This window comes from Amblyomma americanum, chromosome 3 (genome assembly GCF_052857255.1).
Source record: "Amblyomma americanum isolate KBUSLIRL-KWMA chromosome 3, ASM5285725v1, whole genome shotgun sequence".
NCBI classification, from domain to species: Eukaryota; Metazoa; Arthropoda; class Arachnida; order Ixodida; family Ixodidae; genus Amblyomma; species Amblyomma americanum.
This window is the reverse complement of record NC_135499.1, coordinates 222,031,659-222,059,503: the sequence shown is the minus strand read 5'-3', so window position 1 is coordinate 222,059,503 and position 27,845 is coordinate 222,031,659. Positions and strand designations below refer to the sequence as shown.

The 27,845-nt window shown below is 46.8% G+C and overlaps 1 protein-coding gene across 2 annotated transcripts in view; it reads right to left on the bottom strand.

The window, feature by feature from the left end:
- Positions 1–27,845, bottom strand: part of Sf3b1 (splicing factor 3b subunit 1) — a 45,335-nt gene that overhangs the window by 7,742 nt on the left and 9,748 nt on the right. For both annotated transcript variants that reach the window (XM_077660124.1, XM_077660125.1), the window contains 11 exons: positions 24,572–24,645; positions 23,490–23,580; positions 23,324–23,406; positions 17,537–17,780; positions 14,865–15,151; positions 11,691–13,055; positions 9,033–9,254; positions 7,586–7,909; positions 5,626–5,895; positions 4,919–5,145; positions 640–856 (listed from right to left, as the gene is read on the bottom strand). In XM_077660124.1, the coding sequence (XP_077516250.1) occupies positions 640–856; positions 4,919–5,145; positions 5,626–5,895; positions 7,586–7,909; positions 9,033–9,254; positions 11,691–13,055; positions 14,865–15,151; positions 17,537–17,780; positions 23,324–23,406; positions 23,490–23,580; positions 24,572–24,645 (3,404 nt within the window). The remainder of the gene's footprint in view (positions 1–639; positions 857–4,918; positions 5,146–5,625; positions 5,896–7,585; positions 7,910–9,032; positions 9,255–11,690; positions 13,056–14,864; positions 15,152–17,536; positions 17,781–23,323; positions 23,407–23,489; positions 23,581–24,571; positions 24,646–27,845) is intronic.

Below are 27,845 nucleotides of genomic sequence, written 5' to 3'. Positions count from 1 at the left end.
GGAGCAGGAACTGCGCGAAATTGAAAACGAAAAGCAGCTCTTCCAAACAAGACCAAGATGGCCGCGATCACTGCAGTGAAACGATAATAGCATGTCTCGGAAAAAGCCCCGTTATTGCGCGAAAATTTGCCAAGAGCGAGCTCGGATCGAAGTTTTATACTCCTTTTACAGCCCAAATATTGGCTCTAGAGATTAGAAAATTCACAGGGTGGTAGAGAAACAGCTGCAGATTTCGAAAATTATATTTTTGAAAAATCGATTTTTTCACCTCAAAGAGCCGTCTCCCCCCTTAAGTGGAGCCGTTATATGTGGGCTCAACTGTATTTATTTCAGATACAGTAACAAAATTGGTGATGACTGATATGAAATCATGAATATAGTATACCAGATTCCTAAGAAGTGTTTTGTTTGGGAGATCCTTACCAAAATAAAGTACGCCACTAAGACAATGCAACTGCTGACGCATGCAGCACAGAATATAAGCAGCAACAAGCAGAACTGAGTCGGATCTAATCTTCTCATCCTCGTGCATGGCATAATCCAAGTTATGGCTACTTTTAACTACAACTCCATTTGGGCGTCACCGTACCACAGCAATGGCTTTCTTAGTCCCCAAGAATGACTTTCTGAGAGCAGTACCTGCAGGCAGTACTGAAGGATCTTGATGGGACCCAGGGCCAGTCGCAGTCCCTCCACTGCGCCCATGAAAGCCTGCACCAGATGGGGCGACGTCTCGAAGATGTTGGGCCACACGTAGTTCAGCAGGTGCACCAGGGCATCCTCACAGCCAAACCCGTACACACCCAGGGACATGTGCTGGATGGCTGCACATGCAGTTTGCCGGTGCACCAAGTCCCTGCACAGTCACAAACAATTTCTGACGCATCACCCTGGCGCAGTAATATCTCATTAGGAATTTACATTAGAAATTAGGGGACTGCAGAAATTCTTTGAATTACCTGGGATTTTGAATTAACAGAGCTCAAATTATCAGGGTATTACTCTTGACAATCTCAATTTCAAAATTAGTAGGGGTCAAATTAACGAGGTTTTCACCATATTAACACAAAAGAAATATGCAGACACCTATGAAAGACAAAATGGGACGGCAGTATCATTTTTTTTTACTACAAACATACGAGCCGACTAATTCCACCGTAACTACTAGCAATTATAACTGTTTGGTAACCTCATAATACCGCATTTCTTCGCGTAATGAACCCACATTTTTTTCCCAAAAAAGTTGACATCAATTTGGGGGGAGGGTTCATTATGCGAGGTGGGAAAAAAAATACTCCAGGATTTTTATTTTTTTGAGAATTAAAGTTCCATATGCATACAGCCTTATTCGGTCGCTGTTATGTAACATCCTGCACTTGAAAGGTGTTTGCTGTATCATGGCGAGATAAAACTAACATGCTTAACATTGGCCCTGTAGGTTAGGCACGCATTTTTTAAGCAAGGTTAAAAAACTCGCAGGAAGGTTACGAGTGTGTAATGTGAATGTTTAAATGTTTGCTGGGGGTGAGAGGGATTATGAGTTTTTGCTGCAGATATCAAGCTCGCCAAATCGCTTGGTCTGAAAGGTCCTGCTTCCTCCAAAGCATGTAAGTGTAGAGGATGCTTTATAGCATCCTTGTTCAAAAAACTGCTATGCTTTTCTCCTAGTTTAAAGTGCTACTTTATTTACACAAGTGTAAGTCATCTGTTACGTAAGTCCACCCCCCCATATCACATATCGAGGAAAAAAAAAAGGTGTGCTTGCGGGCACATTACACAACGAGAATGACTTAGTCACAGGACTACTCACTCATCCACATCTGTGCCATTGTCCTCACTAGTGCTGCCATTGTCATTGCTTCTGCGGACCGACAGCATGTTGTCATCCAGCGAAATCCCACACCTGACAGACAACTGCACCACGACATCGCGTGGAACAGCTGAAAATTTTTCTTTGCAGCAGCTGCCACACCTGCACCACCCATTCTGAACGTCGAACTTGTGACACGGAACATAGTTGTTCATTTCTTCGGCATAAAGAATGACAGCCCTCTTGAATGTACTAGCCATGAACAAGCACCGAAAACTTACCGGACTCTGAGCGCTCATGACAATTGAAAAAGTGCCACCACAGTAAGAACTGGTAAAACATGGCCGGCAGTCAAGTAAAATGAAGCAAACAAAGCCAAAGAGCACCAAAGAGAAACTATGCGTGGGTAGTATAGTTTCGACTGTTCTACCAGTACAGCCCCCGGAAGTGATGCCATTCCGAGTGGCAGTGCCACCGCAGTAGGAACAGCGGTCCTTCTATCAACTATTGACACTCTTTGACGGTGCAGTGCTTTGGTTTCGATTGTAAGTCATACCCTTAACCTTGAGATTTTTAAATAATAAAAAAAAAAGAAAAAGCAAACGGGTACACACAGAACCGTGGAAATATGGTATGCACCTGTCCGATGCTTAAGCACTGGCAGACTTTCTAAGCATACAATGGTGCAGCCAAGCGCGCAGCAGCATGCCGTGCAAAGCACTGCCGCCAACACTCCTGTCAAGGGCTCGCTCTGCCAAATTCGCCAAGCATGCAACCCCTGCAGGAGCTTTTGTCAAAAGAAAAACATGCCATGATGTTATAGGTGCACAGCATCTTGGTGTGCCGTCAAAGTCTGCGTTGTGGACGGTGCGAAACTATGGAACATGCTAAGAGAAGCTCATTTCGAGTGGGTTAATTATGTGAATAAATACGGTAACGATGCTGACTTTATGCACACCTTCACTGAAATTCTATTTTGTCTTGCGATGGGGAGAACAAAATTTTGCACACGAGGCTACAGTATTTGAAAGTGACATTTCAAATTCCACTTCCTCAACTGAGCACTTATAAACAGTACAGTCAAAACTCGATTTAACGAAACCCGATTTAACGAAAATCTCGATTTAACGAAGGTATCCTAATTCCCCCTCAGACGCCCATAGGGTTCAATGCTTTGACTAACCCGAAATAACGAAACCGGTTTCGTGATCTGTCCCGATTTAACGAACCTTTTTTCGAGAAATAAAGGTGAAAAAGTGTTAATTTTTGGTCTATTTTGTAGACAGCACCCCAAAATTTATTGATTGCGAGTCAGCGGTAACAGCGCGGAGCATCTTCATCCCGTCGCTTTTTTCAAACTGCGCGGCGCAAAACGAGTTTTAATTTTGAGTCGAGCTCACGAGATGGCGCCAGCAGTAAAAAAGTTTCGTGCCACATTTCATAGATGGCGCTGTTGCAGTTCGCGTGTTTTTTTTGTGTGTGTTTGTGTGTTGTGCTCTGTGTTCGCTCTTGTGCGGATTTCCCCGTGCCTTTGAACGCACGTGTTTGTCAAGCTCAGCTTGTTAGGCCTCCATCAGTCTAGCCTTGCTATCGTGAACGCGGACGTGGTGTGAGCGAGCAAGCGCGCCGCTAACCCTCCTGACTAGCAGATGGAGCCCTGACCAGCTGACCAGCGTGGAGCTCCGCTACTTCCCCCCAAACGCAACATCCGTGGTTCAGCCCTTGGATCAAGGGATAATTAATAGCGTGAAGTGCGCATACAAGCGTCGAGTCGTCGACAGAGTTCTCCTCAACCTGGAGCTGAAGCGCGAGACGAAAATAGATATTTTTATGGCGGTTGAGATGGTGGCGGCGGCTTGGAGAGCATTGAGGCCGTTGATAATTGTCAACTGCTTCAGGACTGCCGGTTTCGGTACACTAGGCCCTGAAACTGCCGAAACTGGTCCGGACTGCGCGAGCGCCGTGCACGAGGATGAAGATGCCTGGGAACACCTTCGCTCAGTGGATGAAGTGCCCACAGGCATAAGTTTCTCAAACTACGTGCACGCCGACGCAAACGCAGTCACAACGGAAGTTTTGACTGATGCCGATATGTTGCGGCTTGTAGGAAGCGTGGAGGGAGTGACGGCTGAAGATGCTGCCGACGACCCTGCAGTTGCCGAAGCTCCCGTGCCGACAGCAGGTCAGGTGATGGATGCTCTCGATCTGCTGCGACATTTTGCCGGCGCACACGAGGGGACGGAAGACGCGCTGGACGCACTTCAGACCTACGAGAAATCGGTGCGGCCGTTGCTCACAAAGCGCACGCAGGCAAAGATCACAGACTTCTTTGGCGGAAAATAAATTTGTAGTCCCCTCGGGCCTTTCTTGTCGAGTAAGAATTTTTGTTGTTTCTTTTCATACGCGCTAGCGGCGCCGGTCGTGGTGTTGGCGCTACCCACTCGAAAGTAGCGCGGGGGGTCATGACAATGACCATACGGACCCCCGAAAGATTGCGCTAGTTGTATGATTACCAACTTTGGCGCCAATTTGTCATTAGCTGTGTGGCTTGCCGTCCCGTCGGCGGTATTTAGGGAAGATTGTTGCGCCGCTAGCCGAACCGTCCTTTGGGTCGGTGCTACCGGCGTGAATTCGTCACGCGCGAGTGCGATGAAAAGTGAAAGTGGTACGTGCTAACCGATACGACCGCGATAAGCTGGTACGGTTTATGCGGATGCAAAATGCATTATGTTCAATGGGTGCTCAGTCGGGGACTTGACTTTACTGCTTTTAAAATGAAAGTACTGTTTAAGCGGGTACGTTTTAACGAGGTTTTACTGTAATCGAACGTACTGAATTACGTGCCCAAGAAATGCCTCATTCAATTTAACGAAGTTCTCGATTTAACGAAATAATTCATGGCTCCCCTCAACTTCGTTAAATCAAGTTTTAACTGTACTATGTGATGCTGCCACAAACAAAAGAAACACAACCGTCCATGAACATTCCATACAATACTGTTGTATGGAATTTTAAAAAATGGATTTTTCCCCACTATGACTCCCTGGAGTACAAATAATCCTGTTTGACTGTAACCAGAGAGTCCTAAATAAACTTGTTGCTCCTCACCTGTCCATGAGAGCATCTTCGAGCAGTGGCGTGACAGCGTAGATGTAGTCGCGGCCCATCTCTCCAATGTATTCAAAGAGGAACGAGAGAGACTTGAGCACGCCATTCTGCACGTTCAACTCGGGTACCCGGTACTCGTTCATGAGAGCAGGCAACACCGTGAACGGAGAACACGTCTCGGCCACAATGGCAATGGCCACTGTGGTGCACACCCGGTTCTGTCTCTCCTGCACAAAAGAGAAAGGCCAGTGTTGATCCGGGTTCAAGCATCCACCCAAAGTGCCGCCGGCTATTCAACAATGCCCCTTGCACTGCTACAAAATGATGAAGAGCACACACAAACACCACTCGGATTAGGTTACAAGCTGAGTTATGAAGGCAGCCACCAGTATAAGCCATAGCAGTACATCATGCTACAGTCTCTCATTTCTCTCACCAAGTTGCTAGCATATGGCATTCCAAAAGGGGTCACCACACAAGACTTCCTGGCTGTGATGGCCCTATTAGTTCTGTTAGTAAGACTCAGCATAAACTCTGGGAGCTTTGTGCACAAAAAGAAGATTGTAGACAGGCATGCACTGCAGACACTGAGTGGCTTACCCACGCACTACTCCGCAAGTGTTCTCTAACTTCTGATACCAGCAGTGTTCAGCAGCGCACCGAGCCCACTAAATGACCATGATGCAAGGAAAGTCAACGCCACCTACCTGCACGCGAAGGTTGTTGAGAAGTGTGGCTAACACGTCGTGGGGTCCAATGGCCTTGGCAATGTACCCAAAGGTGTTGACGGTTGCCCGTCGGATGGCCTTCTTGTGAGCCTTGAGCAGTTCCAGCAACTCAAAGCAGATACGCATCCACTCACGAGCTGGCACATACTCAGCACCACGATCAGCAATGCGGCCCACCAGGTCAATGCAGTTCTCCTGCACCTTCTCGTGCCGGTTCTTCAGGATTGGTGTCAGCCGCGGAAGCAGGTCCTGCAATGGGGGTCAGCTTGGCTCAAACACAAGAACAATGCTAAGCACCATGTATGTATGCACTGGACACACTTCCACCCTGCCTAGAGCACAATGAATGAGATTATGAAGGGAAAAATGGGAACATTGCAGCACCTCTGGCTTTGCTTCAAGTTCAACATTCATCAAGAACTTCAGCTCCAATACCAAAAGCAGCAGTTTACTGCTACATATGTGTAAGAAAATGTTGAAACTCTGGTCCGTCTTGCTTTACGATGGTAGAGACAACTGCAATATTGGTGGCTTTGTCAATGACATTTTAAATCAACAGAGCAATAAAGCAGAACCCAACAGCAATGACATGCTGAGTTCAATTAGTCACCCTGCTGGCAGTAGGGCTATGTGTGTATCAAAGAGGATTTTATTTTCTGTTGAAACTTTAGGCGCATTTTTTCTTGCAACTAGTCACTGTACCTTGCATGGTTTAACCTCGCCTTTTTGATCACTTTTTAAGACGTTTTGAAAAGATAAGACAAACTATACCGACAGTGGTGCTTACATTAGCAGTGCTGCTACCAGCAGAATACAGCTGCGGATATCTGTGACAGATATCACCGGTCTAAAACCTATGCACGCTAGCGTTGGCAGCATGCAGTCATTGTGTCTCGAGTGTTAGGATTTACAGATGCCATTTAACGAATGAAAAGCAACATTCAAATGCCGGAAAATTACATTTCAACTGTTCTGCCTTGTTTCAGGCCCACAGCCAGGCATATGTTTATTTGGCCAGGAGTTTCAACTCCTACAAAAAAAAAACATAGCTGACTAAAGTCACCAAACTGCCCTTTCAACAGTCTGTGACCGATTTTTCCGGACTTAAAGGGACCTGGAAAATAGTCTGAATAATAGAACAGTCCAAAAAATGTGTCTACTTCAAAAAACTTATTTTTCTGTGAAAAACTGGTAAGGATAGCGAACTTCGCTGCTCTCCACGTTCCATTGCAAGCAATAATATTAGACTGTAACTGAGCAAGAGTTGTGCTTTGGTCAAGTCCGCACTACCTTATATCAAGCTGCGAACGAATGCATGCACTGTGCAAAGCAAAAACTGTCCATTCCCATGGGCAACGACAGTCATGTTGACCAACAAAGGAAACCCACGGGAAGAGGCCTCCAAATGAAACCCTCTCCCACACCTCATCTGTTCAGCACCGCGGGCAGTCGCGTGTATGTCGCGGTGAATGCTATCCCATTTTCAATGCGAGCGTGCTTTTCTTTGAAGGCTGTCTCAACGGCAATAAAGAGTGTGCCATAATCTCGAATGGCAACGATAAAGAACAAATAGCCAAGCCTAACCAAGCCTGTCCGATTGACTACGCTTAATTCTAAGTGGTAAAGAACCAGTTGGCTGAGACAGTGATGCTCGTTCTGATCTATCATAGACCAAAAAAATTAACTTCCAGTCAAAAAGCAATCTCTAAAACAAACTCTACACAATTGCTGGTGCCTATTTCAGTCCGAAAAATATAACTTTTGGACTCCACACAGTTCGAAGTATCGGTCGTAAATATGTACACTTTTATATGAGGTTTCTCAATGAAATCCGAATTATTGGAGTCCGAAAAATCGATTGGTGGTTGACGTGTACAGAGACTGCCATTTCCATGTGGCTCCAAAAGAGTAAGTGAGAAGGCAAGTGGGAGAAGCGCACCTTGATGGGAGGAGTCATTTTGTGCATGCCAATGACATTGACAATGCCCTTCAGTGCTCCCAGGATGGAGCCCAGCACCTCAGGATATTCTTCACCTAGGTACTCGTACAGCACCACTCCCAAGTGGCCCATCAGCTTCTCTTCCTGGCAGGTCTTCATCACCACGGCTATCCGCGAGATCAAGTCCGCTGCTTGCTGGCGCACCTTGGCCGACTTGTTGTTCAACCGCCAGAGGATGGTACCACAAATCTGGGGCAGGTACGCCTTGACCCGCTTGCCCAGTGCGTTCACAATTGTGCCAAAGCCATTCAGCATCACCATGTCCTAAGGAGAGAAGACACATCAATACAGCTGGAACCAGCTACAAACACGTTTGTTCCAATAAAATATCCACTGTAACAAAGCATTTATAATTTATAGTCAGTGCCCTAAGAGAGCTGACGCACAAAAGTTCTGGGTGGACTGAATCTCCTCCCGTATGCCATTACTTTATACCTTTTTTCACCCCTTGCTGGGTGTACTGAACTGCATTCAAATTTCTCAAGGCACAGTGTTTGTGCAGAAGCACACAAAACAGAAGAGTCACCACGGACATGGCCTTCAAAAAGGGTTGTACCAGAGGGAACGAGGATCAACGTAATTGGTACGCCGTCCCAGATAGCTCCGGCTCTTTTATGTAGGGAAGCTTTCCCTGCTTGGAAGGCAGAAAGAACACTGGGCCCTCTGGTGCTCTCAGGACTGCTGCAGCCATTCCTCTCTCGCAAAAAGTGTAAAGTGCGAGGAAAGAACTCCAGCAGCACAAGCAGCAAGATGCACCCATGTCCCAGCTGCCACAGCCAGGGCTGGAAATGTCGTTAAGACCAGAGCCTTGCGCCAAACGACCTCCGACTTCCCCCTTTGTCACACACTCCTCAACAGCCTTACAGCCGCAGAGCAAAGTAAAAGCCACCCGTCACTCAGTTCCCAGAAAACACACAGGATGCCACTCTGAAACTTACGTCTGGGTGCAATGCGACAGCAACAGGTGCTCACTGTGCAATTGCTCAGTCCATGTCTATGACAGGCAGCGACATCACAGGCTATCTACAGCACAGTAGCGGCACAATAATACGAAGTATACTTCGGCAATCTAACTTCTGTTATGCCTTACCTGGCAAAAATAGGTGAAAATACATATGCAACCACATGCCACTGAAGCACATATGCGTAAACAGAAGACACCTTCCTATCTCCTTTATGTAACCTGTGAGGAGAAGTAGAATATGACAGTGTGCCATGACTGTTCATGAGGCTTACCGTGGCAAGCAGGATGCAGTGAAGACTGCATGCTCTCCTCATAGAAACCTCTGCTGTTTCTCTGACAAGATGCACATTCTCTGCACTTTTTCATAAGTCTATAATAAAGCTGCCTGAGCAAACAACACTGCTATCAAGATTGGCAACTGACCTCTGTTGTCTGTTCCTGGTAGGCATAGAGGATGCCATCAATAAGTTGTTCTTCCAGCCGGGAGTCAATGTCGGTGGCGCCTAGGTTTCCTAGGATCTTCTCGATGGTCTCCATGACCATCTTGCGGTACTGCTCATTTTCATCCTTTAGGTCGTCCACAACCCGGTTGACGATTTCGGCAGCACCCACCTTGTTGGCAATCTCCACTGTTGTGTCCACAAGCTGAAACAGGACGCATTGTAAACCTTGGTAAAGTAGATAATTTCTGTAGCATCCTGTTTATCGACAGGTTCTAGAAGTGCGACAATGACAACTTTGCAAGCACTCACATCTGCCACAGTCAGGGAGTCTGCATCAAGACATTACATGTACAAACCTGCCAAGATCTGCACTTTGCTTCAGTACATGAAACTTACTAAAATATAGTGTTCGCGTGCAACTCATAAGAAAATTTTCAATACAGTTAAACAAGCCTGGACATAACGAAATTTTAAAAAGTAAGGAATTTTCCATTACATGCAGTTTTCGCGAGAATATTCGAAAGGACAATGCAAAATGGAAACAAAAAAACTACCGGAGGCACTTAAATCTTTTTATCCACCAAGAATGCGAAAGAATAGTGCACTACTGCCGTTTCCGTTGGTGCGTTTGTGGTTGATTATGTCTGTGGTATTCTGCACGTTTGTGTAAACTAGTTCGTGCTGGCCACCGAACCACACACTATTCGAAGTTCCATGGGTTAATGCCCATATATGCAGAAGTGGTCATTTTCCACTTTAGACTCATAGCTGGCAGCGAGCCCTCATACCACTGCCAGCGCAGCGGTTAAGAGATATGCCACTGCACTGGCAGGTGGTTGTTCCTGTCACAGCCACCCGTAGGGACTGTGCGACCCATGTTCTCTTCCCGTGTAACTCCTCGTGCAGCTGGTGCGACGCTCCTCCGAACTTACCCGAATTACTCTGTGGACAGAAAGTGTGGACACTTTCTGTCCATGCCATGCATGAGGCAAGTAATGCTTACGCATTAATAAATGTAGGTGAATTCACCATTAAAAATTGGGAGGACACTTAAGCTCCACCTTTAAAGTTAAGACACAACAGCAGTTCCTCTTGCCCACGCAGACACAGACACTGTTTCCTCTTTCACAATCACAATCATTATGTGAAAGACTATACGACATACATACAAAACCTTGCTTTTAACCAAGCCCTACGAAAGTGACTGCATGGCCTAGCGGCAGCATGTCTGACTCGCAATGCAAGGGTCGGGGGTACAACGATGGGTCTGCTGCGTGTTTACATGAGGGTGAAAAGGCAGACGGCGGTCATCAGACAGTGCACTTGGCGCATTTCTCGCGGTTCCTCCGATCGATGAAGATCCGGTGCGTCCCTGGTGTGGTTGGCGCCATTTATGGGGGAGCCTCTTGTAACAGGCACTTTTTCGACCAATCCAGATTTTTCGGTTACAACAGGAACGCAGATGCCGACGCCGGCTTTTCAGCAGAATGGGACCCTTACGCTGTCACGTAAAACGCTTACAGCAAACCCTATTACTCGAAGTCATAAACGCGGAAAAACCTTTCGCAATCGCACTGATAGCCGGCAGCAGCTGCTGCCACCTGCACCACGGCTCGCATAATGCCGCTACGAGAGGGGTGGGGAGAGTTGGGTAGGCTCGTGCCGCCGCTGGTAAACCAGCCGACAAGCTGTCTCTTCTCATGTTCCCTCTCCTCATCTGCCCGACACTGTTGCCCCAGGAAACAGACTTTCACCTCCCATTACCGGAGTGCACTGCCATCCACGCTCCCAAAGCGCGAGAGCCAACGGTGCCGGAATCACATGAGAAACCTACATGCCGTGATGCAGGCGTGCTGCCCGTGCCATGTCTTCTCAAGCGAAAGCACTACTTCACTAGCAAAGCTGAAAAATCCGAGGTATGTGTGAAGACTCAACCTTCGATAGAGCGCCAGCGGCGGAGGCCTTGCGCAGCTTCTCTGTCAAAGGGTACACAGCTCCCGCTGCAGCTCCCTTTGTGGAGCATTTCATGCATGACTAGGCCGTAACTGCCATTCAAACGGCTGCAGTGCCAGCTTTCCTTCTCCTTCACAATCTACAATGCGAATACTTTACAATAACCATATCCAATAAAGCAAGCCAATTCCCTTATGCATTCCTCCATTCAAAACACCCTAGACTCCTTGAGCGCTTCCTTTAGAGTGCCCTTTGTGTTCTTTTACAATTAATTTCCTAAATGTTGTATTCAATCCATGGTACCAAAAATTAAACGCATTCCATAGAGGACGTTTAAACTTTTGTCATTAGCTTTGCCAGAAGTAACCAGGCAACAAGGTTTGCTTCTCAGTAGTACAGCAGAGCCCTCACAGTACCTGCAAAGTCCAAAAGGTTTCAAAAGGTGAGGACAAGGGTTCTCCTTAACAAGAGACTTAGAGCTTAAGGGGTGTCATAAGTGCACCACTACATGATAAGAAATAAACCCTGTCACTTGGTTACTTCTGGGAAAGACGGTAAAACTGCAATGGCTATGGCAACGAGCAAAATGTTGAGGAGGCATTATCTACAGCTGCTGACACTTGCAGAAAGTGCAAGTCATGGCCCTGAAAATGACTTGGTCAAAAAGAAGTCAGGTGCAGCTCACCTGTCTGTAGTTGCGCCTGTCCAAGGCCATGCGGTGGTTCCAGAAATGTTTGAAGAAGTGTGGCAACACTTCCTCCTTGATGTACTGCGGCTCCACACCGTCCGTGGCACAGCACTGCTTCACCACTTTGAGCACAATCTTTTTCATCTCCTCGTCAGGAGACTGGAACTCTCGGATGAGAATCAACATCACTTCCCTTGTGTAGTAGTTGGCGTACTCGGCGTCCATGAGCGGGATGAGATAGCCAATGGCCTTCAGAAAGGCTGCCAGACCTTTGCCTCGGTGTGTACGAATACCCTTCCACAGGGGCTTGAGCACAGAGTCAAAAGACTCGATGCCATAGGGCGTGGCAGCTTCGGCAAGTGCAGCAAGAGCCAAGGCCGTGATTGTCCGCACCTTCTGCTGTTCATCAACGAGGCCATGTTCGATGATCTCCACAAGAGCACGCAAGTGGGGCAGGATGGCACAACCCATAAGAATGGCTATTTGTTGGACAATCTTGATGCCTGTGTGACGGGCTTGCCACGACTTCTTGCTGCGGCATACAGCCTTGAGGAAAGGAAGCAACGCAGGAATTCCCAGTGCTGAGGCGACCACGGCAAATGCACGTGCCGTTGTGTTACGGACATACTCGTCAATGTTGTCAATGTCAGGTCTCATGGTAGAGATCATAGTTGCCAAGCCAGCAGCTTTGGCAAGGTTGGAGATGATCTCACGACCTTCAACACGAGCATAGTAGTCCTCATCAATGAGGAGAGGCTCAATGACAACAAGGATCTTGTGCACGTAAGGACGAACGAGGTCGTCAAGTTTGTATAGAACGCGGTCAATTACTTTGACAAGAAGATGACGCTCCTGGTCTTCTAGAGTGGGTGACATCAGCAATGGAAGGATCTGGTTGAAGAGAGCACCGGCACCCAGCTCTCGTGCCTTGTCTGTGATTTGTCGAAGTGCTGCTTTACGCATGGGTGGGGTACCATTCTTAATCTTGAGCAACAGCTTCATAATCTTGCGCTCCTTTTGCTCTTCAGGGCTCAGCAGCTCCTCATCAACTTCGGCAAGGAGTTTGTCAAAGTACTGCAAGTCTTCGGGTTTCAATGGGGGTAGGTTTCCTTTGGGTTGGCTGTCAGCCAGCTTCACTGGTTCCTCTTTCTGGAAGAAGAAGCCTGGGCCTCCACCTGGCATTCCTGCGCCGGTTCCTCCAAGTGGTGTTGGTGTTGCTGTCAGCTTTCGAGCTGGAGTCCTTATAGGCACATAGCCAGCTGGTGGCTGCAGAATTTTATACCCAGGTGGGAACATGGCATCTAGTTCCTCATCAGTAAGTGGGCGGTTTCGTTCATCTATCTCCCGTTCCCAGCGGTATGCCTGTAAAAAACACAAAAGAAAGTCCAATTGCAAAAGTGTCATTGTTCCGGGGCAATAAGTTCCCCCAGTAAAACTATAAACAGGCAACAAAAGATGGCAGAAGCAATAGTGACAGATTCTAAGACAATAATAATTTGAAAAATAGTAAAATCTAAGTGCCTCTTTGGACATTTGTGTTTGGGGCATTCGGGTAGTAACGGTATACAGTCAAGCCTTGCTGCGATGAAATAACTGGACCTGAGAAAAGTTTCACTGAAGCGAAAACTTTGTTGTCATGAGATCAGGTTGGAACAATGATACCAAATTAGAAAAGATTGTTTAGAAATAATGTTTTTCATAGCCCAGTCAGCCTAAGCAGCTTCCACCATTACTGGGGAATTTTGGCAGTTACCCCGCTGCACCACGACCTCATCTCACAGATATCGTTGACTGATCTCTAGGGTCCTACTGGCACTGTTCAAGCGTCCAAGAAAAAAAAAAAAGAACACTTTTAACTTAATTAGCTGACTGTTTTCAGCATGGCCTCACGCTTCTACACGATAGCATCACTCCAGATATCAACCAACGCCATGCCGTCATTTTACAACTGCGGTATGGCCATCGAGGGTGCACGCGATTGGACAAAGATAGGTGAGAAGGCAAACATGCCACAGCTTGAAGTGCGCAGCACCACCTGCCATGTGGTGGGCCCAAAACGGGATGGTGGAGATAGTGAAATGCAACCTGTACACATTTCTTATTGTGTAAACAGTTTGCGTATATTACCTCTCCCCCTATCCTCTCTTACTGTCCCCTCACCTCTTCATTTCATTTCTCCATTCTGCCTGCCATCCTTTATTTCTGCTGCCCCAGCTCAGGTGCTTCAGTATTGATGGCAGATGGCGGGGGCTAGCAAAAATCTTATCCTTCCTTTTTATTAATATTTTAATAAACCACTACACACAGATAGTGAGAGAGATAAGAAAGCAAAGCAGCTAACATATCCATGGCAAGCGCTCCACTGGAGTTTACTTTCGTAATGAAGCTTCAAGTAATGAGCTGAGTCTAGAAGCTGGACTTTGGTTATTATTCTCACTTTGCAGCTAATAAGATTTGAGGAAGCAAAACATAATTTGGCTAGGCAAAGAAAGAGTCAAGGCTATGAAGAATTTTGTTTTGTATTTGAGGTCCCCAATTCGCAGGGCCACGCCACTTTTATCCATTTACAGACTCAGCACAGGCTCCCAATAGCTGCGCATTAGAAAGAGAAGACCAGACTAAGAGCTCCTTGAGCCATACCTACTAAAGTTCACACTGTGCACGACATGCCGCAATGACCTGAGTGCACATTTATGCATAGCGCAGCGCTTGATGCACTCACCGAGTGCCAATCTGCGGGGAACGTTAGCGGTGCTATTCCTGAAGAGTATACTGACTTCGGCAACTGTTCTTGGTGAATCCAAATGGCATATTAAATACTAAAGGTACCTCTGAATGCGAAAAAATAAACAATCTGACAACCTTATGTTTCTTGCACCACAGGATTATATGTCAAGTTTGCCTTGCTTCGCAAAAATTTCACTGAACCAAACCTCGCTCCAAAAAAGTTTGCTGTGGAGGTAATTAACTGCATTATTTTGTATCGTTTGCTGACAGGGGATCAGAAATGCTTTTTAGCAGAAATTTCGCTGTAGTGGGGTGTACACATGCCGGTCTACTAAGCCGTGTGAAAAGTAACTAAACTTGCCGCAGTTCTTAATAGACTCCTTTGCAGAATGTGCCATCAGGAGGAATGTCAAACTAGCGTAATTAATTGCGAGTACAACCCACCTGGAGCTGTTCAGGTGTCATGGCCATGATGTGGCCCGGGGTGGGTGTGGCCATCGCCATTGCCTTAGCGCCAGTGGGCGTCACTCCGGATGGGGTCATGGTGGAGGATGGCGTCATGGCTGATGGTGTCTGTGGTGTTTGGTTGCCCATTTGCGATGATGGTGTCTCATCCCAGCGAGAGCGTCGTTTGGATGCACTGGGTGTGGGCGTGTCTTGAATCAGGTCTGCTCCACCAGTGCGGTCTGTTCGGGGAGTCTCGGCCCAGCCACTTCCATGGCCAGGAGTCTCTGAACAAGTCAAGAGCAAGAAAAGAATCTTCAAACACACACACACATGGTACAACTCTCCAATTAAAGCACAGTACAAAACTGAAGAAGTCCGTCGTTAAAAAACAAATAAATAAACAAAGCAACAGCACAGTCGAGTCCACTTATAAAGGCTCGACATGTACCATATATACTCGTGTAAGGGCAGCACCTGTGTAATAGCCGCACTCCCAACTTGGTAGCCGGTGAATCGGGGGAAAAAAAAAAGAAAGCCATAAGAATTGCTTCAAGTGTGCGTAATTTTACATTACGCTGGGAGCCGACAAGACGATAACTGCCTGCACAACCACGCACTAGTCGTCCTGCGCGCTGGACTCGGACTGGACCCGCGAACATTCGGTACCACAGTGCTGTTAGCTCGTCTTGTGCACCTGGTGTTTGCACCAGAAAGGATAAGACACTGCGCTGCATAAAGAACTATAACGGTGTGTACCCATGCTAGCGGCATGTTTCTTGTCGGCGACACGCTGCCTGCCAGGCTTGCACGCCGTAGTAGCGCGCCATTCGCCCGGTGTCACTAGGTTTAGCAGGCTTCACAGTGAAGCCACATAGAAAGTGTTTTGAATCTAGTAATGGTTTACTATAAAAGGTCTGACCCTGTTACCAGTTTACTATCACACAATAACCTCACATTAAAATGTATGTACAATTGATTTCTATACAGCCTTCGATAGTGAAGCACGTGGAAAAACAAGTCAGCCAAACGTTACATCACATTGATGGCCGTAGGTCGTCGCATGACGCGTTGCTCCAAACAGTCGGTCAGTCGAGTGCTGATATTCGGAGGATCTTGATCTTAACTCGGGCACATGACATTTTCCGGTAAAATGATCTGGCAACCGGTTCTACTTTTTGTGGTTCATTCGTGCTGGTCATCAGGCGCGCGTCCTATTATCTATTTGAAGGGTTTACCAGGACTGCACTAATTCCTCATAAAAGTGCGTGTCGCAGCATAAAAGAAGGACGCATAATCGGCGCTCCGCTGTAGCCAGAATAATTTTACGGAAAAATGTCTGTCCCGTGTAAGGGCTGCACCCCATCAAAACCGTGGAAAAAAGTGTGGCCCTTACATGAGCCTATACGGTGCTCGTGTAAGGGCCCCTGCCCCAATTTTAAAAAAATTAGAAGCCAAAAGAATTGTTTTATGTGTGCATAGTTTTGCCCGTGTGTTACGTGCCAGTCTCTGCCTGGAACCACAAACACACGATTCCTCAATGCTGCTAACCTGCCTTTGTGCGCTTGGCGTTCACAGTGGAAAAGACAAAACGTTAAGCTGCACAAAAGCCAGAATGGGGTGCACCCACACTACCGGTGCATTAATTTGTGGTGATGCGCTACCCGCCAGCCTCGAGCGGCGGTGGAGTACGCACCGTAGTAGTGCATCGTTCCCCCGCTGTCACTAGGCTGAGAGTGGTTCACATCGAAACCGCAGAGAACGCAACTGAATCTAGTCGCATTTTATCATAAAAGATCTGAACTTGTTACCGATTCATCATCAAACAACAATATCACAATAAAATTAACACAACCGATTTCTGGCAGGCCTTCAAAAGGGTAGAATGTGTGAAACATGCAGGTAAAGCCTGCGAAATCATTTTGTGGTAGCATTTGAAATCGTGGCTTGACGAATAATGCGGCGCCAGTGTTGAGCATTCCCTGCAGTGCACAGTGATGAGCAGAAGACCTGATAATGAAGTCACGTACGACAGCGCTACATTTCTAGCAAAGGAACAACGCCATCGAAGGTGAAGCTCAGGAAACATTGCACGGCGGTATCGGATAATGAACAACAGCAGAAAGGTGAAGGCAGTGGACATCTGAAATTTCTGCAACAATGACGTCCCTACGAGCTTCCCCATACTTCAACACAGTGGGGAGAAGCCTGAACATTGCTGGAGTTTTAATCGATGATTACATCACTACTTCCCTGAGGACAACTAGAGGAAAAAGTGAACAAATGACAAGCATTTTAAAAATAGCTTTCCTGAACAGACACACTCACTAGCTTATACCGATGCAAATATTGCCCAAGATATAATATTGATACTTTGTTTATGTTCTAACGGCATAAAGATATGACATCCCTGAAAGTACCTTTGAAATCTGCCGAGCAGCTCAAAAGTTGACAGTCAGTAACTGTAAATTTGGGTACTACGCTTATCTCGAAAATTTTTGCTGCCTTCATGACTTCAAGTACTGAGGCTTGAAAGAAAATAGTAAAAAAAATTTTTTTAACTGCGGCTCCAGTAATGAAGATTTTCAGCTCATGACATTCTTCCGCTCCCAGATAAGTCTACCAAAGGACCCCAGTAAGGGCATCTATGCGAAAGGATGAAGTGAGCGTACCTCTCTCAGTCTTGGGCGTTTCGTCCCAACGATTTCTGCGGGCACTGGGTGTCCCAGGCGCAGCCCCCTTTTGCGTGCCACCAGGTGTTTCGTGTCCAGGTGTGGCGTGACCCGGCGTGGCGTGTGCCGGTGTGGGGTCCCACATGCGGGTGCTCGAGTAGCCAGGTGTCGCTCCGGGTGTCTCTGAGCCCTTTGCTCTGCCAGGAGTCTCATCCCAGCGGGCATGGGATGGTGTCTGTGATGACTGCAAAAGGAGCATCTAATGCTATGACACAGCTTGTGAGGTGGCTCCAGTTTTTTTATTACATCACAGAAGAGCTCACGAAAGCTTTTACTATTTTGTAGCAGCTCTGATTCGAAATTTCCGCAGCATTTAATAGAACCGCTAAAAGTCATCCTTGCTGCACAGCTTTTGCTTCTAAAAACAGATGACAACAGCCAGGTTTTCCACCCAATAAATTTAATATGAACCAAACAGTTTTTCGCGGTATATTGGGGGCTACTTGATAATTTGACCTTTGGATAATTTGTACATTTTTTCTAGTTCCTTGAAGTTCGAATCAAAGAGGTTTTACAGTACTTCGAGCACACATCCTTGTGTTTGTTTGGTGCTGCACGATGCCTATTTGCAAAAGCTCTGACCATGTTTCTGCTACTCATGATTTCAACCCTTTCTTGGGAATGTAAATTTCACCACGAGCCTGCATTAACTGCATTCCATTCATTGATGACTGTTCATTACAAGTACTGTGCGACTTCTTTCCCCTGCAGAGCATTTTTCTTTTGCGCTTGAAAAACAAGGAGCTCCTTACCACTCAGAATGGCAGGATGCACATTGCAGTGTGCACTCTCAAGTTGTTGCATCAACAGGTATTGCACATGCCGTCATGATTCACGAACCTTTTCCATGCACAGAAAACTATCAAATGCTTCACAGTAATCCCCGTAAATAACAGTACACACAACTGGAAAAAAAGCCTTGGTGAAAGCTCACTGGTGCAATGCCAGGTGCCCTTTTGTTACACTGTGGCAGTGAATGCTGCCACTTAGCTTTTGCATTTACTTGCCACTGTGTGGGACGGAGGAATGTGGTGTTGGTAGCTGGGGTAAGAATGCCGAGAGGTTAAGAACGTGGTATCCGGTGGCAGCCTGTTAATCTGAGATACTGGGTCTGTCTGTCGGCCTCCACAAGCTCCCTAACAGTAGTATGGAGACACAGCTGGAGTAGTTTTTCTGCGGAAGTATTGAGGAGTAAGTGGAGGGCAGTCTTGAACGTGGTGCGAAGCATCGCGTCCAAGGTGGAGATCTCTTCACCCCTAAGTCTGAGTTACGGGAGCGTGCACAGGAATTGGCTAAGGATACAGCCAAACCCGAATATAATGAACTCGGATATAGCGAAATTTGCTTTATATCAAACACTCGGATGTTCTTCTAGCATTATGCATGTAAAATGTACTTTTTATAACGGACTACACAACAGAAATAGCGAACTCTTGAGCACCCGCAATCGATCACCAAAAGCCCACAATCAGACACCAAGCACCTGCCAACGCGCTGCTGTGCAGACTCCGGGTAGTCTCAGGGCAAACACGCTACCTGACTGCCCTGCCGGGGTTCAGCGAAACCCCCGAAACGCGGGCGGGAACAGCCCTTTGAAATCCGTACTGTCGGGCAGCCTTGCTTTGCAGCGCTCCTACTAGGCACCCGCCTAACACATGATCAAGCACGTGCGGGAAGCTCCAGCTCGCGATGGCTTCAGCAGAAGGCAGCCTGGTAGCCTGCGTAGGCTGCGGTTCGCCGCCGTCCTCCTAGTTTCTTTGCGTTTGCAAGTCGCTCGTTGTTTAGGCTGTGCCTGTGTTGCTGTGCACTTGCTTTCCGGCACTTCATCCTGCCAGATGATGACGAAACAGCGGCAAGCCCTTCCGAGGAGGTTGCAACGAGTGGACACAAGGTTTGCCTTCTTCTGGATAACTGGTCAGCGCGCTGCGACACCGCTACGGCGTCTCGCTCAAAAACATTGAGCTCTGCTTCCTGCCACCAGAAGCAACAGCAATTTTACAGTGACTTGATCAAGGCACCATCCATGAGTACAACCTAGGCTATCAGAATGCGTGGTTGTGTGGCTTTTAGTGAAACTGCGGGTTAATGACGAGCTGAAGATTAATTCGCTGGCCGCGATCAAAATGAACAGTTGTGCTGGGCAAAACATGACTTGAGACACTTGAAACCACCGGCTTGAGAGGACTGCTTCCATGTGTCATCATGGCGCGGAAGCTGCGAGTGCGGTGCACGCAGCGCAAGATGACAAGTGGCGTTGCCACGCTGTGGGAAGAACTCGCCGATGTTCCATCTGAGGATTTTTTAATGGTTGACAACCATGTAGCTGTGATAGCAAACCCGTTGAAATAAACTGTTTCTGGTGTGCTGGTGTCTGGTGCCACCCCTGAGGAGCCGCCTCTGGACCACTCCAGAAGATGATCGCCCTCACCCAACGCTTCGCGATGCCGTTTCTGCTACTGATGTGCTGCGACAACACCGTTTGGGAACACAGGGAAGCTGACAGACGTTCGTAGAAATGATGTCGCGTGTTGAAAACATTGATGGAGCTAAATGCAGTGTTCAGGAAAAAAAAATCGCTACCTTCTGCAAATAGGCGTATATTTCTCAGGAAATAAATTATTTATGCAATAGAATTCATGTTGAGTGTAACAGTTTTTCTTCCGTCAGTGCGTTTTTGCTGCACTGTTCGCGACCTCGGATACAACGAATTTGGTGCTAGATTTAGTTCGTTATAGGTGGGTTGGGGTATATTGAATTATTCCATATAGCGAACAAAGTGCGTTGAATTACACTGTTCGTTATGACCAGGTTTGACTGCAAAGGTGAGAACGAGACAACATAGGTCGTGCTCCTTCATGCCTAGAAACACCCACCCACAACACCACGAGCCCGCCACTGAGCCCGGGTAAAGGCGTTCCACAAATATCACGGCTCCGAGACGTATGCCGTGTGGGTGGGAGCCACATGCTCAGGCGAGGAAGCGGTAGCAGCCGTGTTGCAGACCCTACCCTTTTCTCTTGCTACTCTCCCCCTCCCCTCGGTCACTTCCTCAGAAGTGGCCGAAGAGGTAGCCATCGTCCTTTCTATTGCCCTCACGGAAGCCTGTTATATTCTCACAGATTCAAAAACTGCACTACTAAATTTCACATGCGAGCAAATTCATATCCCTGCTATTTGCATACTGACCTCTGGGCCAAACCGCCCTGCCAAGTGGAGCTGCTCTTGGGTGCCAGTGTATTCAGAGAACCCCCCACAACGAGGTCGCCAAGAGCTTAACCTGAAGTCTGATACAACGGGCGCAGGCAGCCTCCGTGTCGGAGTTCTCCCAGGAGCGCATGCACATATTCAGTGAGCTGACTCTGGCCTACCGAGCCGAGAGACAGCTCTACCCCCCATCCCACCCCTTCCTTGACAATTACCACCAAACCCTATAGCGCCGCCCCAAGATGCAAACCCTCCCATCCCCTTTTATTAGGTCTCACTACCACCAATCCTTCCTGCACCCTCTGCAGCCACCCCACCACCTCCCTCACCAACATCCTATTCCAACGCCCGGTATCTGCTCCCCCGCGAGGCCTGGAGCACCTCACCAGCTTGGAGGACTGGGAGACCCTGCTATACTCAGAGGATCTGGTCCGGCAGAAGGCTGCCATGGACTGGGCTGCCGACGTCATGAGACCAGAGGAACATGAACATTAGAGAGTAATGAGGCCATGCAGGGGCCTCAAGGCCTGCATGCCCCAAACTCCTGTATGTGAATAAAAGTTATTACAACTACAGTAAAAGCTCGTTGGTTCGAACTCGACGGGGATTGAAAAATTGGTTGAATTATCAAATGGGCGCTAGAATGACCAGTCATTGCGTCCCACAGCACGGGCAGAATCCGAAGCAGTCACACCTAGACCCGCTATCGCGAGCTAGGCACTACGTGTTTGTGGCGGGCAATTCTGAGAATTAAATTCATGCGGTTCTATTGGCAAATGAAATAAGCTGATCGGCCAGTTATGTGCCAGAAACAAGTATTATAATGCATTTGGGTGAGCAGCGAGCTTTAGTGCAGGAATATAGGATGCTATTTATGCTCCAAAACATGTCTATTTACGGGGAAGGGTTGTCAAAATTAAAAGTAATCAGTGGTGTGCATTCACTTGTGTTTCTTCTGCCGAGACTCTATCAGCATAATCTGCACTTTGCCCAAGAGCTCCAGCGCAGCATCCAAGTTCTCATTGGCAGAGAAGTATAGCGTGCAGCAACATCGAGTGCCGACGCTACTTCACATGCACTTGGCAGTGGCATAGGCTCATTGCCGCAGTCGGACTCATCACTACCGGCTGTGCTCAATGCACGTGAGCCCTGTTTCGTCTGCTGACAGCGTGTCAACAATTATATCGGCGTAACTCAAGGGCTCCAACGTCTCCACACTGCTGTCCACGTAGCTCACGGCACTAACAAAACGCATCACGGTGGCGCCAGGACCCCCAAACCACCATACTGCGTTGTGTATACCACGTGATCGCGACCCAGCGACCGCGGCACAAAGAAAACCTGAACGGCTTGCGCGAAAGCATCGGCGGCGGGGGCGAGTGCTCCAGCAACGAAAACCTGCTTCCCCATGCACCGGAGCACGGGCTCCAGCTCGTGTGCTTGACTTTTTTCCTATCGTTCATTTTACATCTTTAGTAAATTCGCAGTGCGTTGTACTCACTACAACTTGTATCTACGAGGAATGGTGTCAGCCAGGGACTCTTAGTTCGAATTAACCGTAGCGGATGCTGCCTTGTTCGAATTATTGGGAGTTTCCCTCCACAGAAATACACAGGGCTGTGCCAGATCCCGGGCGTCAGTTTGAATTAACGAGATTTTTCTGTACTAACTACTTGCCTTTTATAACAGGGCTCTACAAACTCAAAGGTATTATTTAAAGACACGAATGTTCCAACAATTCCTTACATTCGGTCGAATGGTAAGGTATTTGATATTCGATTGATCTGAATGTCTTGTATTAGAAATCTCGAAGTATTCATCTCAAGTTAATAACGTTTCTGAAACGCATCGCACGGTTTGAGTTCGTTGTACTTCCTCCGGCATGACACCGCGACGCGCACGCAGCCAATGCCACCCCCGACTCCATGGGCACATGCTAGGTGCTTGTGTTGTATGCCTGTGTGCCAGCGTGCATGCTGAAGATGACATATACGTGGCATAAGCACAGCGCCCAGTTCTATACCTGCCAGGTGTCTGTGCCCCCGTTACCTGCAGTGCGCGCACTTTGGAACCGGCCTAGCAGGTGCTTATGGAGTTACAACTGAAAAGCAACAGCTGTGCTATGATGCAACTGCAATTAAGACTAGTAGCTAGAGGTCCCTTAAGCTAGAGGTCCCTTAAAGAGGTCTCAAACCCAGGCCCAGAAATATGCCGGCACAGCATCTAGGTCGACACCCCCCATTTCCAATGGCCAATGAGTTTGACAAAGCTTCAATGAATTCCCATTTTTTCATGTAATGGCCTCATTTGCTAAAAATATCTGATTTTGAAAATGTTTTTTTGCGCAATTCAGTCTTTTTTGTGTGCCAGAAGTATTCAAAATATTCGCTTCGAAATTATTCGAAGAAGATTACTATTCACTTCGTATCAAAACAAAACAAATCCACTATTCGCACATCCGTTTTTGAATGTCAACAAAATAATGACGAAAAAAAAAATAAAGAGAAAAGTTGAGTGCCCTACCTCAGCAGCATCCCAACTGGACTTCTTCTTGGCAGGAGTCTGGGGCGTTTCATCCCCAGCCTGGTCCCAGCGCCTTCGCTTTGCTGCAAAGGTGAAAAGGAACTGACTGAGCTGCTACCCCGTGGTGGGAAGGATGCTGAGGACCCAGGCATAGCATGCCACTCACCAGGTGCTGCTTGCTTGACCTCCCCATTGGAAGGCACTGTCTGCAGTTCTCCCGCCTTGGCTTTGTCAGCCAGTTTACGGCGCAGCTCAGCCTACGACAGCAAGCGACAGCTGTTAGCAACAATATGCACTGAAAACTAGCAACCACGGAGCAGCACGGCAGGGAAAAAAAATGCAGGCGATGAGTGAGCTAAGCTCACTTACCTGCCTCATGTGGTCTGCAGGCAAGCCACAAAAATGTAAATTACTCATAAATGAGACCGGGTCAGTTATCACAGCGCATGCAGCATGGAAGTAAGGCAAGTCACACACGCAACAGATAAAGAAAAATAGGCACGTAGATAGCTCATGGCAACACACTATAAGAAAGTATGCATCAATCACAGTCTCATTTGTTTATTCCAACCATGTTAATTCAAAAATTTGCAAAGTTCACACTGCTGGCATGGTCTTGGTCAATTACAGTATCGTTAGTCTATTCTTAATTTGAAATTTTGCAAAGTTCAGACTACTGCGCAGCCTTAGCAATTGCCAATGTAAGTCTATGGTGCCAGACACTCAATTTGAACCTGTATGAGCGCATGCATGCTCTCCTTTAGACTGAGAACTGCATGGTGCAGTGTTTCCCATGCACTTTAGATGTGCGCAAAACAGCAGCAGTGACAACCAGAGGGCTGCACCACCAAAAACAACTCCAGGTGCAATAGTTTTGCTTTGTGTATGAAGCATTTAATCGAACTGCAAGAAATCAATGCTGACGCACAGTTTTCCATCTCAAAAGCAAACAACCCCTTGCCAGTTTTTCATCAAAAAAATTAACCGCGATGTGAACCATTTCTGGCAGTTTCTTGAAGTCGTGTTAATTCGACATTCAGATGATTTTTCCAGTCCTTCAAATTTTGAATTAATGAGGTTCTATTGCATCGAGGACCTAAGTGGGGCACAACGCCCATTACCCTAAACAGCAGAAATGGACCAACCAAAGGTCTTTGCTGACCAGCTGATGCCATTCAAGTGGCAAAACAAATGACCTCATTGCACAGTTTAAAAGCAGGCAGTCCCAAGGCAAGAAGGCTGGCTCACCTGATCTTTCGTCAGTGCCTGCTCCTGCATGATAACCGTGTAAGTTCTTGACTTGAAATCCGGCGTCTTGCCGCCTGCACCAGCGGAAAAAGCAGAGCAAGGCAGCCTGTGCCATCAGCTCCAAGGGTGGCTGCGACTGTAGCCCACACGTGCTCACCCCAGCCCGCACTTTCAGCAACAGCTTCCTCCCTCTACCTTCCCAAATCAATCAATCCATCTCTCTCAGTGAAGAAGACTAGCAAGGAAGTGTACTAAATAAGAAGGGTGAAAGACAACATGAAAGACAAAATGTGTACAATGAAAGAAAAAAAGCCAACCCATAGGGGCACCAGCCCAGACGCCCACGGGCCCCACCCCTGGGAGATGCAAGGTCAACAACTACTGGACTGACGACTACAAATATTGCGCTGATTTAAGGTCCATGTATGCCACAGTTCGCTCATGTATCACATCCTGCATTTCGACTCAGTGCAAAGAGTAGACTTAAATTTTAACTCCTTCCCTACCGCGTCCACACTCACCATAGTTTGCCCGCTAAAGATGGATACAAACGCCAATTAAAAATGCTTGTGTGCCTTTCCTGAACATGCCGCGCAATCTGAGCAAAAGCTAGAAAACTGCAGTTTATATTTCCTTTTAGTTTATGCATTTTCCACATGCTAATGAATTTCTAACCGCTTAGATGTTGAGAACGGCAGTCTCCACCAGCGTAGCATGCGCCCTTAAATGAGACACATCTTGTGATTTAGCTGTCACGGTTGTTTTTGCTGCCTCATGACCTGACTTTTGTTCAAAGCAAAACTGACCTGGGGAACCAGTCCAGAATATTGGTGGCAGCGAATAAGTTTCTGAATTGGGCCCATTTTGGTCGACTTGGAGGCCATTTTGAGAAGGATTTACTATTAGTCTCATTTGCGGGGTTTCTACCACCTGCGCTGTGAAACGCTTTGTGCGTTTGTGTCACCCAATGACATGCAAACCTACAGGGCCTAAACTGATTTCTTTCTAACAAGAAAACTACAACACTGATTTTCCAGGCATATTTGTGCAGCACTGTTATGCTGCCAATGTATGTAAAAGTGGTGCAGCACATTAGGAAAAAAGTGTGGCTGCTTACTACACCAAAAGAGCAACCTAGGGGTAAAGCTTGTTCTGTCGAAATACTCTTCATTCAGCAGAGGTATCAAACAAACTTCCAGCACACATAATGCTGCAATTCTGGAAAGCTGGGGCTGTACTCAAAAACAGGAAAACAGTGCAAAGCCTGAAAGAACCCTGCTAAGTGGAAAATTCACCTCTCATTCAAACTAAAGGCAAGAAAGCCCATTAATGCTTTTAAGTAACTGTGGCAGTGGCCAATATCAAAATGTGCTACATTTGAAAAAAAAAAAAAAAAACTAAACCATACTAGCTGACAGGAGCCGTATTTTGAATCTAACAAAAACCTGAAAACAGCACCAATTTCAGAAGTCCGAAATTCAAAGTTAACACGGTTGCTCACGTTATTAAAAGCCACACACACACACATACACAATGCAGATAAAAATATTTACATTTCTTTTTGCTGTGTAGCAACAGTGCTTTTAAACCTATTTTCTAACTGCAATACCTTTAAATTTTCAGCCACATTTTACTTTATTGGCAACATAAGTTTAATAATAGCCAGTCTTTAGCAGTCTTTATATGCACATACTGCAGCCTTGAATTCATGCTAATTGCTGGATTTTAACATACTTGGCCCCAATGAGAACGTAAGCAGCACGCTTAAGTTTTCAACGCGCATATAAAAAGTGCCTTTAAAAGATGCGGCACAATAGTAACAGCTGCTTCTCAACATGGGTATCAGCTAACCGCTGCTACAGTACAGTGAGTGGCTGGCTAAGGCACAAACCCGTGTGCACAAGACAAGTGTTATTGATGATTTAAATGGCATTCGGTGAACAGCACACCACATCTGTGTCTAATACAGCCACTCATGCCATTGAAGTATCTCACGTTTTATGAATCATGTCTATAGCCCACTTCCTTAACCGCCAATTTTCAACAGCCCTATTTTATCAAAACCCACAATTTTTTTTAATAAACCAGAACTGCAATCCGCTTCCTTCTTCCTTACCTTTAACAACTTTTCTTCTAGTATCATTATCATCCCTTTTATAGACAATGCTAATTCTAAACAAGAACCCTGCTGTCAATCATGAATTTTAGTTCTATAAGGATGGCTTTTGTCTGAAGCTAAAGATGCCTAATAATAGCATAGCCTGAGCAATCCTTGAAAAAATGTTCGTGAACACGTTCCAAAACCTGAGCCCTTCCGGAAATGGGGAGAAAAAAAGTTACAACCACAAAAGGAGCATGCTGTTAACTACTAACCCTCTTGTCCATAACTAGAAGGGAATGTCATCAGAAGTTACATGCCAGCTAGCCTAGAATCTTTGGTCTCACTTCTACCTCACACCTCCCAAAACACTATACCTAAAGCCTCTAGTTTCCTGCGGTGCAAAATTTCAACTTCCACGAACTGCAAACAAGGAATTTGCAGTACTCCAAGGGAAGACTCGCAAGCAGCAGTGGCCATCATGCCACTGCTTCTTGCCTTTCAGTTTCATGTACGACAGTTCTGGGCCCGTTCAACCATTTTTTTTTTCCTTGCATACTAGTCACGGCTCTTTCTCTGCCTTCTCTTCTTATTCAACGGCCGGTGGCGCCTTCTGTTGACTTTTCCTCACAATTCACAAGCCTGGTGGATGAGCTCGCTGCAGGTATCTCAAAGAACAGTGGGGGGAAAAAAAAACCTGTGCCCTATTTCTAGCTCGATTAAAAATGTAATGCGAGGTGCTTTCTGAAGCACGATTTAAGGAAATATTCACATTATAATCATATAAATACGGTAAGACTGCCTCGGCACCATAGTCGCAGTGCTTGAGCTTGCATGAGCGGATGGGGGAGCAGGCATGCAAACGGTATCGGTAGAACTTGGTTCGCTATCAGGCTGTAACTTCGACCTTTCCAGAAAATTCAGACAATTAAAATAATGAAATTGCCATTATACTATCCAGGTATCTAATTGGCCGTGGCGCCTCCTTTTCACATTCCAATCAGTGGTCTCAAACAGACACTACCGGACAGATTTTTTGAAGATGGCAGTATTAATTCTAACATGCTAACACTTTCCAAAACACAGCATAGCTTCACTGCCATCTGAATCTTTACAGTGTTCACCTTTCTTTGGTGTTCTCGGGTTTGTTAAGCTTCATGACAAGGTAATGGTGCA